Raw genomic sequence first — 16,178 nt, forward strand, 5'->3', positions numbered from 1 at the left:
CATAAGTAGTCCCAAGTCGAACTTTATTGCAAACCATAAAGTCAAGCGTCACGCATAATACAAACCATCACACAGTCAAAAGTATAAAAAATAAAATAAAACAAGAAACTGTAGACGACACAAAACTGAAAAGGAGCCGTTTTAAGTTTGTTTTTCTTTTTTGATGAAATGACGACTTAAGGGACAAACCAGAGTATATATTATATAAGATAGTATTCAGGAGTAAACTGTTTACTGTTGTTGAGAGGTATTTGGGTCAGCCGGCGACTTTCCTAGAGTAGGCACTGGTGGCGGGTTGGGTTGGTCTAAGGAACATGTCACGTTTTTCTCCTACACAACCTGCCTTCATTGGCGGCGGCTTCAGCTGCTGTTGCTGCATCACTGACACAGAGTGTCTTCGAGACACGGTTCCTCTGACGCTCATGTTGGAAAGTTTATCAGCAGTCTCAGATACACCACGCGCGACCCTGTTCTTGCTCAATGACGAACCTGCTGCATTACCTCCAGCTAAATGGATTTTGTTGTATCAGAATTAAGGAATATAATCATTGTACGTGTTACAAAAAATAAGAGTGGTGTTAAGGTTTTACTTACGAGGACTCTTTCTTCCGGGTGGTCTGTATTTGGAGTCTTTGACAGAACTTCTCACCGGTTTAGTGTTCCTCGTTCCCTCTTGCTTAGCCATGTCGAGTTTCCTCTGGACGCCGCTGCCAAAAGCAGCACTTGGCTTTGGAGAAACATTGTTAAATGGCTTGGCAAGAGACACAGTCTGCCGTTTAGCTGATTGGTGCTCGAATGATCCTCTTGGTCCAACTAAAAAGAAACAAATATGAGATTTAGTTTGTGACAATCTCAAAGCAGATATATAATAATCCACACCCTGATATTGGCGATCAACAAACTAAAAAAATACCAGGCGGAGGAGTTCTTGCAACAGATGGCTTGGGTCGGAGAGATGGTGGGACATAAAAGCAACTCTGCCACATGAGAACACGATTAAATTAACTGATCAAGAAGAGTCATAGTCGATAGAAATACTCTATGGTCTACCTTAAAGAACGGGTGCTGCAGAGCCTCTGCAGCAGTGGGTCTCTTGCATGGATCCCAGGAGCAAAGCCGCTGAACAATCATGAAAAAAGGCAGAGATTGGTGTCCGAAAATTAGAGAAATATGTCCAAAGCTATAGGGAACTCCTTTTAAAAAACTGTTAGTTACCGTAATAAGATCAATTGCGTCTTCACTAGCAGATGGCATCAAGCTTGAAAGAGGCACACCAGAAAGCTGTAAGATGACAACAGTTAGTAGCTCATTAAAAAGAAAAATATATTACTGAGGCTCAAGTCATATTACCTGAGGGAATTGATAGTTTATGGTGTTAGCAAGATTAAGTCCCTCTAACCAGGTCTCCTCAGTTGGACTGCCTATGACACTGCAGATCTTATAGATCTCATCTGCTTCACTGCAAGGTTGATACGACAACATTTTCACTTGTTTATTAGCAACATTTCTAATCACCAAAATACAAAATTAATCACTGCTAAGTTACCTAGCCCCTGGAAATATAGGACGAAGAGACAACAACTCAGACATAATAGCTCCCATCGCCCACATATCTAGGAAAAACAAACATTTGACACATTGTTTAGCAGCAGATCATTGAAGAGAAAATATAATTATTTCTTACTATAGTATGGATACTAACCAACTTTTGATGTGTATACATATGACTGAAGGAGTACTTCAGGCGCCCTGTACCTATTAGTACAAACATTATTGGGTCAGTATGGCAGTAATGGTATATCATCTAATCGACCATATGGGTAACGAAAGACTCATTACAATACAACAAGAAAAGCGAAACTTACCAGCGTGTAGAAACATACTCGGTAAAAGGTGGACTCGAATTAACCTCCCGTGCCAAACCAAAATCAGCTATCTTTATGATGTCTTTAGAGACTAATAGATTTTCTGTAACAACCAACACAGTATAAACATATATTATTGACAAGCTATTGAAGCATAATTGCTAAAAAAGAAAAGTAATTAAAGTCAACATTGTCAATCTTCACAGCGGATGTTTAAAGCTTTGTATAAATTACACCTCCAGGCTATAAATTACCTGGCTTAAGATCGCGGTGAAAGTAACCTCGCTGATGCATATATGAAAGGCCATGAAAGACTTGAAAGCACCATTTTTTAATAACAGCTTCTGCGAAAAGCTTTTGTCGATCTTTCATTAGCTGATAGAGGTTGTAATCCTGATCAAGTAAGAATGACATGTGCAGAATCAGTGATATTGATTAAAGTGTACGCAGAAAATAGCAAACTACAAAACTACAAGGAGGAAGAAAGTAACCATGTACTCAAAGACAAAGTATAGGATATCATGTTCGCGGATGACTTCCTTCAGCTTCACGATATTTGGATGATCCATTCTCCTAAGCGACTGATAGGAGAAAAAGAGAGGAATAAGTAAACATACACTACACAAGACAAAAGAGCAGCTCAACAAAAACAATTCACTACCTTCACTTCTCTCAGATTGATACATTCGTCCCATGAGTAGTACTTCTTTTTCATTTTCTTAATTGCAACCTGCGCATAGAAACTTCAGATGGTAAGTAAATCAAGCACATACATTATACAGGCATAGAGAACTCTCAAAGAAAGCAACTTACAACTTCACCCGTCTGCTTATTGATAGCTCGCCACACGGTACCAAAAGTTCCATCACCAACCTCTTTAATTAACTTGTACCTGGAAAATTCATAAGGCCGGGATAAGCAAACTCATTAAGGGGGCAGATACCAAAAGATGTTAAGGAAAGTTGAGAGAACTCTGCGAAACCTGTCCATTGTCTTTCCGGTAAAGCAAAGTAGCCTCTTTATTTTATGTATGTAAAGAACTTCTGAAAGATTTATATAGCATTAATCTTTCAGTTGTTCGTAGCAAGGACTGAACACCAAGCAGTAAAATCAAAGATTCTCCAGCTGGGTAGACTAGACTGACTATTATTTACTTTGAGCACCAATGGGTTGACCATTAAGGGAAAAGAAAGAAAGCAAGGGAAGAGCAAAACACATACTGAGAACTCAAAGACACAAAGGAACCAACAAGAAAGAATATGTTGGCTAACAGGAAGGACCCAAAGCTCACAACATCTCACTCAGAGGTTTAGACTCAAAACTCAAAAAAAAAAAGATATATCCTTGTTCAACCAGCGCCCATAAGAACAAGATATGGAAGAGAGGGCTACCAAATCTTTGTCCGCAAAGGAGAAGATTAAGAGGTTTCTCTAGGAATATAAAAAGGAAGAATTTGCAGACTTCAGACCTGAAAAAGAAACAAAAATGGCAAACATTATAAGTCCTCTGATAAATACGAATATGTGTACAAAAATGTATCTGACATCTTCTGTTTTCAGCGTGTTCTTATATCGTTCCTTTCTTTTTTAGCAGTTTTACAATTTCTCAAACTTGCTTATTTTGCATTCACTCATAAAACAAGTTATAAATAAATAAATAAAAACCTATTAAACCTCCAATTGGAATATTTACAAGTTATACTAAAATCATAGCACGAACTAAAGTTCCAACAATGCATTCATGTAGAAAGAAACAAAAACTCTAAAAAAGCTAGAAAAGAAAAGCCATTACACATACCTGAGTCAGAAATTAGACAACTAAGTGCAGTTAACGAAAGAGCCCACAAGGAAATCAGAAGGAACAAGAAACCGCCAATCGAGCGCTTCTTGGAATGAGAAAAGCTGATGATTGTAGCAGCTTGGCCAGACGAAAACTTGCTCCATGCCCTCAGAAGAAAACAACCCACTCAAAAGGAACCCTGATTGATCCTGAACCAATGAAACCAATCCAATCAGATATGTAATTCAAAGAAACAATCCGAATCTAAGAGATTGTTCATGCAACATCTACACACCTAGCATTCACATATTCAAATGCAGATTCGATCACAAATCTTATCAATACCACCCAAATCGATCAACCTAACCCTAAAACTCGATAAGCAGCGCATCTAATCAGGATCGAACCAACGAAAACCAGATCCAATCTGATCAAACGCGAAAACAGCAAAACAAAATTGATAATCGAATTCGCAAAAAGTCAAATCAGGAAACGAAGAGACGGAGATCTGCGATCACGAATACCTCAGAGCCAACAGGCATAACCTCCGTCGCCGACGACGGGAAGAGACGGCATCCAGAGCTTCTTCTACCTCTTTTATACTTTTAGATTTTTTTCGATTTTGATGAGTCCAACAAATATCAAAATCCTTTCCACCTCCACTCCTCTCTCTTTCTCTTTCTCTTCGTTCTCTTTCTTTGTGCGATTCTCTCGTGATGACCAAAAAAATCCAACAATTTATATTCCCTAAGCTATAAAGAGAATATTTTGTTCCTTTCCTTTCGATTTGCTTATTCAGTCAAAACTCTTTTTTTTTTTTTTACACAAATAAAGTATCTATTTTTATTCTTCTATTTTAAAATCATTTTTAAAATTTATAGAACGTATCCTTTAAATTAGTAAATTTTATAATTTTAATTAAATATTATAAATTACAGCTTCTCTAAATTTGCATAGATTTTTGACAACAGAGTGACTGATTTTTGGGGCTAATATTGGATAAATTGTAAATTAGAAACTAATTTTAAGGTTTCTGTATTAATATTTAAACATCAGTAGTAGAATATTCTAGTTAAAAAAAATGTTTTTGTGTTTTAGAAGTTTTGTAGTGATTTTAGAATGTTTGGATAGAGTTTTTTAGTAAAAAAATATAAATTTCAATTTTATAATGATTTTTGGATATAAAATGAGATTCTAAAATGGTTTATCAAAATATAAATTATTTTATCTAAAATCATCTAAAATTCAATAAAATCAAATCATTTCAAAACTTATATTGATTACATTCCTTTAGTTCTAGGTTTATCGGTAAATTGATTATACACCTATTATAATATGTCATTGCTGATAATGTGGTCGTGTAGAGCTGAAATATGTTACGATATTATGTACTTGATTTATTTATAATCATGAAAAAATTGAAGACATCTTTCCATGGCCGCTTCTCTGATTTTTCTATTATAATTTTATTATGAGATGCCTTCCACAATGTAACTTACAAAATATGTATCCTGACTTTTCATGGTTCATATATACTGGGAAAATTTCAATTCTATCACAAATTTATTATTTTTAAAAATTTACCATCGATAAATGATTATTTTCATAAATATTCAAAATTTGTGATAAAATAACATTAAGCTAATTTTAAAAAATATTTATATAATATTTATAAACCCAATCAATCTCATACTAAATTTTAAACAATAATAACTAAAACCTAAATTCAAATGTTAGTATATTTTTTGATTTATCGTATTTTTGAAAAGTAGTATTTAATTTGTGGTATTCTTAACAATTTCTCATATATGTTTAGTCATGATTTATAGAAAATTACCAAAAAGAAAAGTGTAATAACATAAGTTTTACTTGTTAATGGTTTCATAAAATAGTATTATTTAGACATAAATATATTCAAATTTGTTCTTCTAATATAGATTTTAATTTTCAAATGAACGCCGAATATGAGATTATAGGATATATAGAGGGAACAGAATTGTTTACTCTTAGTTTAAAATTAGATTTAGAATTTTATCGGCGAGTAGTGACAATGTATAGGATGAAAAAATTATTTAAAAAGTTTTATTTGAGAAACTGAATAAATAAAAGGTATGAACGTTTGTTCAATTTCTTATTCACAAAAACTGAAAAACATAATTAATATGAAATTTGGAATAATAGAGTTATCTTTTTTCTTCTTCTTAAAATATGGTTAAGATCGAGTTTTTTCAACATGTGTTTAAGCATAAATCTTTCCCGTCTGCCATATTCAGTGAAATATCTTCCAGCCAACCAACCGACCAAATTTACTTTTCAGTTTAAAAATTATATACAAAAGTCACTATTAACTTTTTGGCTACAATACTAAACTCACGAACCAATCTGTTTACCCTCTAACAGTATGTTTGTTTTTTATCCTTTAATAGATGTTGGAAAGATGCAACATATTAACATTTTCCTCTAGCAAGAAGAAAAAGAAGATAATTTAGCTTACAAAAAAAAGGAAGACAATTGTTTGTAATGGATTAATGGACCAACAACCTTAACGTCAATTCTCAAAAAAAAAAAACGTCTTAAAGATCTCAAAACAACACTAGAGCAATCTCCAACTTAACTAATTAAATAAAAATTTAAGTTGCAATTTTTTGAAAATCAATAATATATTTCTCACCAAGAATATACTATAAGAAAAAATAAAAGTTGATAAATTTGCTGGGATAATAAAAAGAATTTGTAGCTTTAAACAGTTTCCTTGGCTTGAAGCAAGGCAAAGAAGTGAAGAACCTATGGTTGTTGTGACTTTGTTCACAAGAAACCTCCGGACAACACACAAAAGCTTTAAGCTTAAGTTTTAGATTTGTCCCCCTTATTAATTTAAACATCTCAGTTTAACATCAGCCACTACTTAATCTAATTATTTTTCACATCATCTATGAACAGTATTTTCCCGATAAATAATTTATAAAAATTTACGCTGTATACAAAATAAATTGATAGTGCATTCGGCCCAAAAAGCTATTCAAAAATACGCTGGCCCATTTGACAGTGTACAAATCATAGGATAAGTCTTCAGCTTTCGACAACAAACAAAAGTAACTTGAAGGGTGTGTTCATATACATAAAACAAATGAGTATTGACACACAACAAACAAATCTTACTAACTTCTCAATTAACAACGATTGGAAAATCACTCTTTGTTTTTTTCTTGTTTTGGCCAAACAGAACAGTGATGAAGGGAGACAAAGAATAGAGTATTGTTTTGTATTTTCGCATCTGAACCGGGCTTGAAGTTCTTCAAGCATTTTCTTTTGGTCTCAGGAACCTCTAGAATCATCGCAAATACTACCGTGAAGGCACAAACTATCGGCCATAGGGTGAAAGTCCCACCCCTCCCCATTAAAACTATTTATCCTTCACCCTTTTCTCTTGTGTATCTTTCTTGACCTCCCTCTCTCTCTCTTATCTTCTCTTCAACTTATCTAAATCTGAATATGCGTTCCAAAATAAAAAAATCTAAATCTGAATATTCTTCAATCTTTTCCCACAACTTGGTCCTTTATGCAATCATTGGCAACACACATTTCTTAGATCCTTTGGGTCAAGTTGTCTTTCTCGGCTGGTATTCATTTTAAACGTTTCGTAAAAGCATTACTGATTGTAAAACAGATTTTGTTCCAAAAAAAAAAAAAAAAAAAAAAAAGATTGTAAAACAGATTTAAAAAGAAATCAGATAATTTGTGGAAATGCTTTGAAAAATAAAGTTTAGAGGAATAATAGATGAGAAAGTTAAATTCAAAGGGTTACTTAAGGAGATTGAAAGTTCGGGTGATTGAGTCTGGATTTGATTAGTTTGGGAAGAGTCAAGAAGTCAACCATTTCTTTTTGGATAATTTTGCTTCCCCACTTTGGCACGGATTGGGATCTGACGTGCGAAATATATCAAGCCTTACTTAATGTTTCCAAGGCTAATCAACGTGGATTGCTCATTTTTTATTATTCTCGCATATAACGTAGACGATTATTATAAGGATATTATAAGGATATTATTATAGAGATTATTACTGACGATCCACTAATTTAGTACACAGTTGTTGACTATATATAAGTAGTAGGTATAACGTGGGAGATTAATATAGTAGAATATTGTCATATCACTTATTAAGTCTGAACCGATCCACCAATGTAGCCAGTCTTTAATAGACTACAAAATAGTAGACATTTTTTTTTTTTTGTAAACTATAAAATATAAAATAGTAGACATTGATGGCACACTATCATATTACAGACTTGTTTGACGATTGAAGAGCTCTTTAATGGCTACATCTTACGTCCGGCTTCTGCTTCTTGTTCTCGCACCACTCCTCTTCTTACCGGCTTTGTACGCTGTTGATTTTGGGTACTGCAATAGTAAGTATCTATCTGCTAGTCTTGATTTTTTATTTATTTTTTCTTTTCTTTTCGTTACTGAATATCTACTTTTCAAACCTTGAAAAAGTACTGTAGATATGTTTACTAACAATCTTCGCCTCAAAAATAAATAATAATAATCCATCGATCTCTACGACTCTTGTAGAAAATGGATACGATTACGGTAACTTCAGTCGTGTAGAGATCTCTCCGAACCCGGTTGGACCTGAAGACAACTACCTAAACATTACTGTATCTGGTTATGCAAGTACGTAACCTTTTTTATTTGTGATCTCCGAAGTTTTAGCTCTCTTTTTTTCTTTTACAGTTTCTAATATATTTTCTTGATAAAATACTTTCATGTATACAGGCAAACAATTGAACAATGTAACTATAGAAGTGTACGCTAAATCAAAGAAAACTACTGACCTTCTAGGAGGATACTCTATCTGTAAGGTGGGTAATGCATGCGTAATTAGATCTGGCCTCTGTTTTAGTCCTGAATGCCCTATTGAAGCTGGCACCAAGTTTGTGTTACCTATTCCCAAAGTTCAAGTGGATGACCTTGAGGTATTATTCTTAATTTTAATACTTATATAAATTTAGATATACAGTTTCAAACTAGAACTGGTGTGTCAAGTCGCAAAAGAAAAACAAATTGGAGGTTAATTTCAGGAATTAGGACTTTTGATTATTGAAAAAGTATCAACCATGATCATATTTTAATATGGATGATTTGGTCCCGTATGATTTCTGGTTTGAAAATGTATATCTAAATTTTGGAACGCTAATTTAATTTTGGATTCTGTTTTTTTTTTTTTGCATACACAGTTTATGTTTCACTTGAAATCATATTAAAATATGGTTCGGTTTCTGAATCAATCTCTAACCGGATTAAGATTTGATTTTGAAAAAAAAACTTAAAAAAAGAAAATCATGTATTTGTTTAAATAATGCATAAGAGGCATATATATGTATGTATATACTGCTATCGTTCCTTAATTCTAGACTCCTAGTCAGTAATCAATGAAATCGCATTGAAAGACCGCTAGGACCATTAAGGTTTCATTAACATGGGTTTCGACTGACGATCTCTTTTTAAACTGTCTGAAGGATGACTTCAAATATGTCGTATCTCTGCTTGAGGATGATCTCGTCAACTCTTCTGACTATGATGAAAAGTTTATATAAAGAATGTGTGTTGACTTCGTTGTACCTATGTCGGATTCCACATTGGACTCTGCTTAATCAAGTCAGTGGGTGGAAAATATGTTATCAAGCATTTTTATGAGTTTTTTTCGACATACTCGCTTGTCTTCCCCCTTTCTTAAGTGTGTTTCCAATAACTAATACCGAGTTCTGGTACTTTATGTTGTAATTTTGGTTTGCTAATACAAACATTTCACTCCAATGCACACTAGATTAGAAAACAATCGAACAAAAACAAAATTGTAGACTCTACCTTTAGCTCGTTCAACCTAACAGCCTATCACTTGATATCCACAAGTGTGTCAACCAAAAGTAAACAAATTTATAAAATAACTCCTTTATCATGTGTTCCGACTAAATATATTACTCATGTATGTAACTTAGTTCAAAAGAGTATCTCGCAGAATTTACTTTAAGCACTCTTTTAATTTTTATTTCAGTTGAACATACTTTTCTCATATGACGAAACACGGTTCTATTCTCATGAGTTATCATGATTTAATAACTTTTCTTCCTAAAGCAGAGAAAACAACCAACGGTGCATTGCACCAACGTCTTAACGTATAAAACAATACAACTAGATTTAGACCAAAAACAATACAACTAGATCTCAAATCAATATACCTAACATTGAGGAAATCTCGACCTTGTCCATTTAAAATAAAAATTAAACTTACAATGTAAAAAAAATCAATAATATATTTCTCGCCGAGCATACTACAAGAAGAATATGAAAGTTAATAAATATGCTGGGATAATAAAAATGAATTGGTCGCTTTAAGCAGCTTTCTTGGCAGTGAAGCAAGATAAATAACCTAATGCTTGTTGAAGTGACTTTGTTCTCAAGAAACCTCCGGACAAAACAAAAGCTTTAAGTTTAAGCTTTGGATTTGTCCCCCCTTTTTACTATTTTGTTTCAGATGAATACCACAGCTTTTTCTGGCAAACCAATAGCTTCTCATTCTCTGATTCAGACTCTGTTTGTTCCTTACGACAACTCCATCTCAGTCCTTTAGCAACTGATGCAATAGTATTCGCAAAATAGCTCGATTCGCGTATAATGGCATAGCCATTAGGACGCAAGATCCTATCCATTTCTAGCATAACATATTTCATCTCACACCTGCGTAAGACCAGACCATTACTTAGCACTTATTAGAGCATCAATGAGTTTCAAAGACTATATATATTAGCTCTTAGAGTTTGGGGCTAAGACGAATGTTTCATTAGGTTTTGTCCAAGATCGGTTAATGATTACCTTTGGCTCTCAGATGTAAACAGACCATCAACATGAAGAAGATCATAAGTTCTTGGATACGTCGAAAAAGCTTCACACCTATAAAACATTAGAGAACATTACATAAGTGAATTCAAAAGTGATGATAGAAGATTAGGTTTAGGTTATGTTACCAGTCGTGATATGTTCCAATCAATCCACGATCAAACACGACGGGAAGTGTATTAGCTGCATAAGAAGAGACAACGTTCATGACCCACAACGGATCATCGACCAAAGCAGCAGCTAAACCACCATAAGCAGTGTTCATATCCATCACATTCCTTATCTTATCAGACCCAATAGCAGGCAACAGCTTCTTGTAATGCTTAGCCCTCGTCTTCCACTTGCTACTATCCCTTTTAAACAAGCCACCGTTTCCTCCAGGAACATCAGAGACCCTCTCAGGAGTTGAGTGCAACCTTTCTGGCCATTTAGGAGTAGATTCCAAATCTGTCTTCCTAAGCTTAGGACTTGGAACCACAACACAAGGGCGTAACGGCGTGTACCAAGCAGAGTCCGGTTCTAGGCTATCGTCACATTTTGGCGGGTATGCATCAGGGTCGTTGGACAACTTGTTGTAACACGTATTGTCTGGAGATTTCTGCCACACTGCGATATCGTCTTTCTTGGCATACAGTTTGAAGCACATTGAGGTTAAAAGATCTTGCAGCTTCTCGTAGTTTGATCTCTGCTCTTCAACAGTTGTGTCCCAACCTTTCCAACGGTTCTCGTAGTTGACTGGTGGACCGGACAAGACCCAGAAGCCACCAGGTCTTAGGATACGGTGAATCTCAAGAAGATAGACCCCACCTGAGAAAGCAGGCACAAAACAAAGATTGTTACATGAGTTTTAGTTAAACTAGCATTAAGGACACGATCTAAGATTAAGGGGGTCATAAACATTTTTAGATTAATCTTAACTAAAAAAATCAACAATTTACTATTTATAAAAAAAAATTGAGGTCCGGATGTGCCTAGAACCGGCCTTGCTAGTATTGTTAGATGATAAAGAAAATTTTATTACCAAACTCAGTCCATGGAATAAGGCATCTTGAGCAATGAGCCATATCGAATGAGTTTGAAGGGAAAGGGAGACGTTGAGTTGAAATGATGCCGAGTATCGCAGGGATACCACGTTCTAGAGCAAACTGGACTTGAGCTTCGTGGTTATCTCTTGGAGCTAGTGACACCGTGAGGATACCACGGTCCAACAAGTCTCCTCCCCAGCTTGCAACCTTTAAAAACAGAGCAAAGTCTAAAAAGTTGAAGAAAGTAACCTCTAATATTAGTTAAATTCAAGAAGCTCACCCCACAACCAGTGTCAATGGAAGTTCTTATGGTCCCATCTTTCATCTCAGGGATTAAATCTTGCATCAAATCGACATAAGCACTAACTCCATTTGGAAACATTGTACCTCCACCAGGGAAAATGAACTTTTCACCCTCTTTCTTTAGCCAATGCTGGTTTGATTTCTGCTTGTTGATCCAATCATATGGCACATTCCTAAAATTTAAATCACATCAAATTGTCATTTAACTTGAAAAATATCTGAAGGACAGGTGAGATCTAGAGAAGAAATATTTACCTGTACCAACATTCGTTTTTACTCTTAGGCCATCTTATTGGTGACTTATACCCATTAGGAGGAGGGACCAGACATTGCTTTCTATCAAACACAGGAGGACAATGGCGTTCCATGAAAGTAAGCCTGTGAGTACCATACTTCTTCCATTTCTGCCACCAAACGAAAACAAAACATTAACTTAAGTTTAACCAGATTCAAGCACTAGCAACACTGAGTGTACCCTTGGATCGGTGCAGGGAGTGTAATCTTGGTAGTCACTGCTACACTCCGGGAAAGAAACGGATTTGGCTTGAGGAGAGTTATCAACATCTAAGGAAGATCCAGCTTTTGCAACATCATTAACTTGGAGTTTGTTCTTCCCACAATAAAGCCCACCGAGATAGAACGAAAGCCCACATAGCAGAATCAGTAAAACTGTCTTGGGTAAGATCCTTGTTGAACCTCTCTCAGCCTTCTCGTACTTCTCATCCTTATACTTCATCGTCTTTAGACTAAATTAAATATATAAATAGTATACCTACAAGTATACAGAAACTTTTGCTCAAAAAAGGTTTTCCTTTGTTGGGGCCAAAACCAAGAACGAAAAAGTACTTAGAACAAACAGAACAGCAACTCAAGAAAAATATCAAACAACAGATTGGATCAAGACAAGAACAGCATCAAACACTGCCAGTTATGAAAGAGAATGATGGACCATTCACTTTTTTGACAAATGAGAGACTTGAAGAGTTGAGGAAAAAACAAAAGGACAAGGAATCGAGATCTAATAAGGGAACAGAACAACATTGCCGACATTAAAAGATATGTTGCTTTAATGTTAATCACATGCTGTTTGGGACCCATCAACTTAGATGCGACCGCCAGAACATGCTCTCACCATTTTCTATCAAACTCGAGGACAATAAACAATTGGTATGGATAACAAATAATAAATGCATACACATGAATGTATTCTATATCAGGGATAACGTTAAAACAGCTTCGCTTTCGCATTTCAAAGTCTGAAATCAAATCTGCGCAAGAGAAAAGAAAAAAATTTGCACACAGCTAAAAAGCACAAAGGAAGGAAGAAGAGAATTAGAATTGATACTTGGCAGACACGGAAAGGATTTAACACAGCATAATTTGAGAAAGCAATAATAACATAAGACGGAAAACATACAAGTTAACAATTAATCTGACTTCTTTTTTTTGTAATCCAAATTCAAAAATTACAGACCGAAGAGTTTGCAGGAGAATGGACTGTGTTTTGTTCTTTCGAACACAAATGATGTATATGTAATAGAAACTTTTAGATTTGTTTTAAAAAAAAAAAAAAAAAAAAACAGAAGTCGTGGAACTAGCATAGAAAAATCAGTGGAGATGCATGAAGACAACAAAAAGTCAAAAAAATCTGATATGTAAAATTTGAATGAGAGGCGAACGTGTGATTATTACCCCTAGGTTGTTCGATTCGTGTAGTCCTCCTCTATTTCTGGACTATTAAGCGCGATTTTCGAATTAACGATTCGAATGGTCTCCTCGAAGTTCGGAGGAGAGGATTTTCCGGCGACCGAGAGCGACTTCGGTTCTCTCTCTCTCTCTCTCTCTTCAGATTTTTAAATCCAAAATGGGAGAGAGAGATGAGAGATTGCAGAGAAGCTAACGTTACCATATATAGCTTCTTATGCAGATTGGGTGAAAATAAAAATAATTTCCTTTATACTTTTTTCGTTCACTCTCTTTCTTTTCTTTTCTTTTCTTTTCTTTTCAATCTTTTACATTCTTTTTAATTAATTTGATTAATATTTTCCACATAATTTGTTGTTTTTATTTAATTTGAATGTTGATGAAACAAAGAATAAAAGAATAGTCACATGTTGTTTCTTAATTATGATGGCATCAAAAAAAAAAAAAAAAAAAAAAAAAAAAAAAAAAAAAATTATGATGGCATCATGTTCTCTTATAGCTAACATACTTTTCCGATGGATGCCCACTAATATGTGTATCTATATCTAAAGGGAATATTGGTGATGATTGGTTCGACTGTGGTTTTAAAATTTTAGTTGTAAATGTTTAGCTGTAGATAAATTGGTTGTAGCTGTAAAGTTGTTATTGTAGATTTTTTTGCAGAGACTTTTGTTGTAATTAAATTTGTTGTAGCTGTAAGTTATAGGCTGTAGATATTTTAAAATAAAATATATGAAATATGTGTTGTATATATAAAATTATTATTCTATATGAATTAAAATAATTTATATTAATATTTTTTTTATAAATTATCAAAATTTATTGTAATTTAAAATGTGATATGTAAATAATATTTATATTATTTAAATATCTTAATAATTAAAAAACACTCAAATTAAAAATTAAAATATTTATAAAAGTTTTTATTATGATTATATAATTTATTTGATATTATAGATATATTTTTTTCATTTTACAGATTCTACAGTCTATAAAAAGATGATGTAGCATTTTTGCCTAAAATACATAAGAAAAAGTTTTGCTTTATTTTTTTTTGCTGTAGCTTTAAAAATAAAGCTAAAACATGATTGGTAAAACTAAATAAAAACTTGATGTATGCTTTAATTTTTAAAAGTAAAGCTACAATATGATTGGTAAAATTTAGTGATTTAAAAATAAATAAAGCTAAAGTAGAGAGATAAAACCCAACCAATCAACCCCATTATTACCCCCAAAAAAGTATGACCTGACTGGTTCAAACGCATCGGTTGCGGTTGCGGGAGTTTGTGGATGCGGGTGATTGCGGTTTCTAGCGGTTTAAGAGATTTGTACGATTGGTACTGCGGTTAAAAATTGATGCGTTTGCGGATGACTTATGACTGGCTAACTACCAAATGTGGTAACAGTCAAATAATAAATTAACAATATTTACATTTAATATAATTATAAAAATATCAAAAATCATAAAATTATAATAAATATAAAATTTATATTTAGAAAGTTATAATTTTAATTTTTTGAAAATTTATTGAAATTGTTTTTATTATAAAATTTTATAATATTAATTAAAATATAATAGATCTTTTTTAATATTTTCACAATTTCAATTTTAAAATTTTTATTAAATATTTTTATTTTTATATATATTATTTTTAAAAAAAGATAAAAAAATTTATCATCCCGCAACCGCCAGCAACCGCAAACGCTAGTTGGAGCCAGTTTTTGAATTTATGAGATTCGGAGCGGTTTGAGCGATTTAGAGCGATTTGAATGATTGTTGCAAACCGCCGACAACCGCTACCAACCGCAAAATCTGCGTTTGCGGGTGATAGCGGGAAAACCAGTCGCACCTTCATGTGTCAAAGCAAATATGGAAAATCTATAAATGATAGGTCCTCTAGGGAATCGTAACGGATTATTTTTAGATCGCCATTCCCGGAATTAAAGGTTTTAGCTAGGAAAAGTGTATAATTGTTTTCCGTTTACAAAAGTCACCAATTGTATTTTAGATTCTTATTTCGATGCTTTAATTAAATAAGAATATTGAATTGTATCCCCGCCACCGACAAAACGATTCACCGATACGATTCTCATGCATAATTTTTTTTTTCTGTAAAAGGGCATCCCATGCATAAACTTAACCAGTTAACCCACTCATACTCATGTATGAAAATCCTAATTTTCTGGTTATTATTTTGTGGGACTAAAATTTTACATAGTTACATGAGCTTCAGAGTCTTAAATGTTTATGTTTCAACAAAAAATAAGATGTCGTTAATCTAAAATCATAGTAAGTCAAGATAAACCACTCAAAGAATTTTAGAGGAATTATTAAATTTTGAGATTCCGTTGTTATTGGTTTGTGAATTTTTAAAATCTAAACAGAATCCATTGTTATTGGGGTGATGATTTTTAAATTTCACTCAAAATCATTTGTTATTGGAAAAGTTTAGTTTTCATTGATTTTAAGATTCTATTAAAATATGTTGTTATTGGGATGTAAATTTTCTTTGTTTTTATTCATAGTACTCAACTTTGAAAATATCCTCTACACCCATACAATTTTTGAAATTAATGTAATAAAATACACTCACATACAAAAA

At 33.5% G+C, this 16,178-nt stretch overlaps 2 protein-coding genes and 1 long non-coding RNA gene across 9 annotated transcripts; 1 reads left to right on the forward strand and 2 right to left on the reverse strand.

Annotated features, from left to right (window-relative positions):
* Positions 1-6: 6 nt before the first annotated feature.
* On the reverse strand, positions 7-4,414 carry BNAA08G09040D. 7 transcript variants are annotated; one of them, XR_007315774.1, is made up of 16 exons: positions 4,169-4,414; positions 3,663-3,853; positions 2,848-2,908; positions 2,679-2,757; positions 2,527-2,595; positions 2,357-2,446; positions 2,120-2,258; positions 1,866-1,968; positions 1,703-1,755; positions 1,547-1,613; positions 1,351-1,459; positions 1,216-1,281; positions 1,051-1,119; positions 914-977; positions 595-813; positions 7-507 (listed from the first exon to the last, which is right to left on the reverse strand). It is a non-coding gene; the product is annotated as a cyclin-dependent kinase F-4 (long non-coding RNA). The 7 variants fall into 7 exon arrangements; XR_007315772.1 differs by adding an exon at positions 3,257-3,333 and having other exon boundaries at positions 1,051-1,281; XR_007315776.1 differs by having other exon boundaries at positions 7-489; positions 2,848-3,333.
* Positions 4,415-7,890: 3,476 nt separating this feature from the next.
* BNAA08G09050D (MD-2-related lipid-recognition protein 3) lies at positions 7,891-10,062 on the forward strand. Its single transcript, XM_013799337.3, has 4 exons — positions 7,891-8,052; positions 8,219-8,320; positions 8,423-8,622; positions 9,166-10,062. Exons 1-4 carry the CDS (start codon positions 7,959-7,961, stop codon positions 9,241-9,243), a joined length of 474 nt encoding a protein of 157 aa, XP_013654791.2. The 5' UTR covers positions 7,891-7,958; the 3' UTR covers positions 9,244-10,062.
* Positions 9,892-13,814, reverse strand: LOC106360923 (probable methyltransferase PMT21). Its single transcript, XM_013800601.3, has 8 exons — positions 13,564-13,814; positions 12,347-12,643; positions 12,127-12,275; positions 11,849-12,044; positions 11,565-11,775; positions 10,672-11,350; positions 10,520-10,597; positions 9,892-10,384 (listed from the first exon to the last, which is right to left on the reverse strand). Exons 2-8 carry the CDS (start codon positions 12,605-12,607, stop codon positions 10,168-10,170), a joined length of 1,791 nt encoding a protein of 596 aa, XP_013656055.2. The 5' UTR covers positions 12,608-12,643; positions 13,564-13,814; the 3' UTR covers positions 9,892-10,167.
* Between the last annotated feature and the right edge of the window lie 2,364 nt (positions 13,815-16,178).

This window comes from Brassica napus, chromosome A8 (assembly GCF_020379485.1).
Source record: "Brassica napus cultivar Da-Ae chromosome A8, Da-Ae, whole genome shotgun sequence".
NCBI lineage: Eukaryota > Viridiplantae > Streptophyta > Magnoliopsida > Brassicales > Brassicaceae > Brassica > Brassica napus.

Excerpts from the sequence above, each read along its gene's own strand:
- BNAA08G09050D (XM_013799337.3), top strand. The coding sequence starts at position 7,959 with ATGGCTACATCTTACGTCCGGCTTCTGCTTCTTGTTCTCGCACCACTC. Across the intron at positions 8,053-8,218 it reads TGATTTTGGGTACTGCAATA|AAAATGGATACGATTACGGT; the intron begins GTAAGTATCTAT and ends CGACTCTTGTAG. Across the intron at positions 8,623-9,165 it reads TTCAAGTGGATGACCTTGAG|GATGACTTCAAATATGTCGT; the intron begins GTATTATTCTTA and ends AACTGTCTGAAG.
- LOC106360923 (XM_013800601.3), bottom strand. The coding sequence starts at position 12,607 with ATGAAGTATAAGGATGAGAAGTACGAGAAGGCTGAGAGAGGTTCAACA. Across the intron at positions 12,276-12,346 it reads CTCCCTGCACCGATCCAAGG|AAATGGAAGAAGTATGGTAC; the intron begins GTACACTCAGTG and ends GTTTGGTGGCAG. Across the intron at positions 11,351-11,564 it reads TATTCCATGGACTGAGTTTG|GTGGGGTCTATCTTCTTGAG; the intron begins GTAATAAAATTT and ends CTGCTTTCTCAG.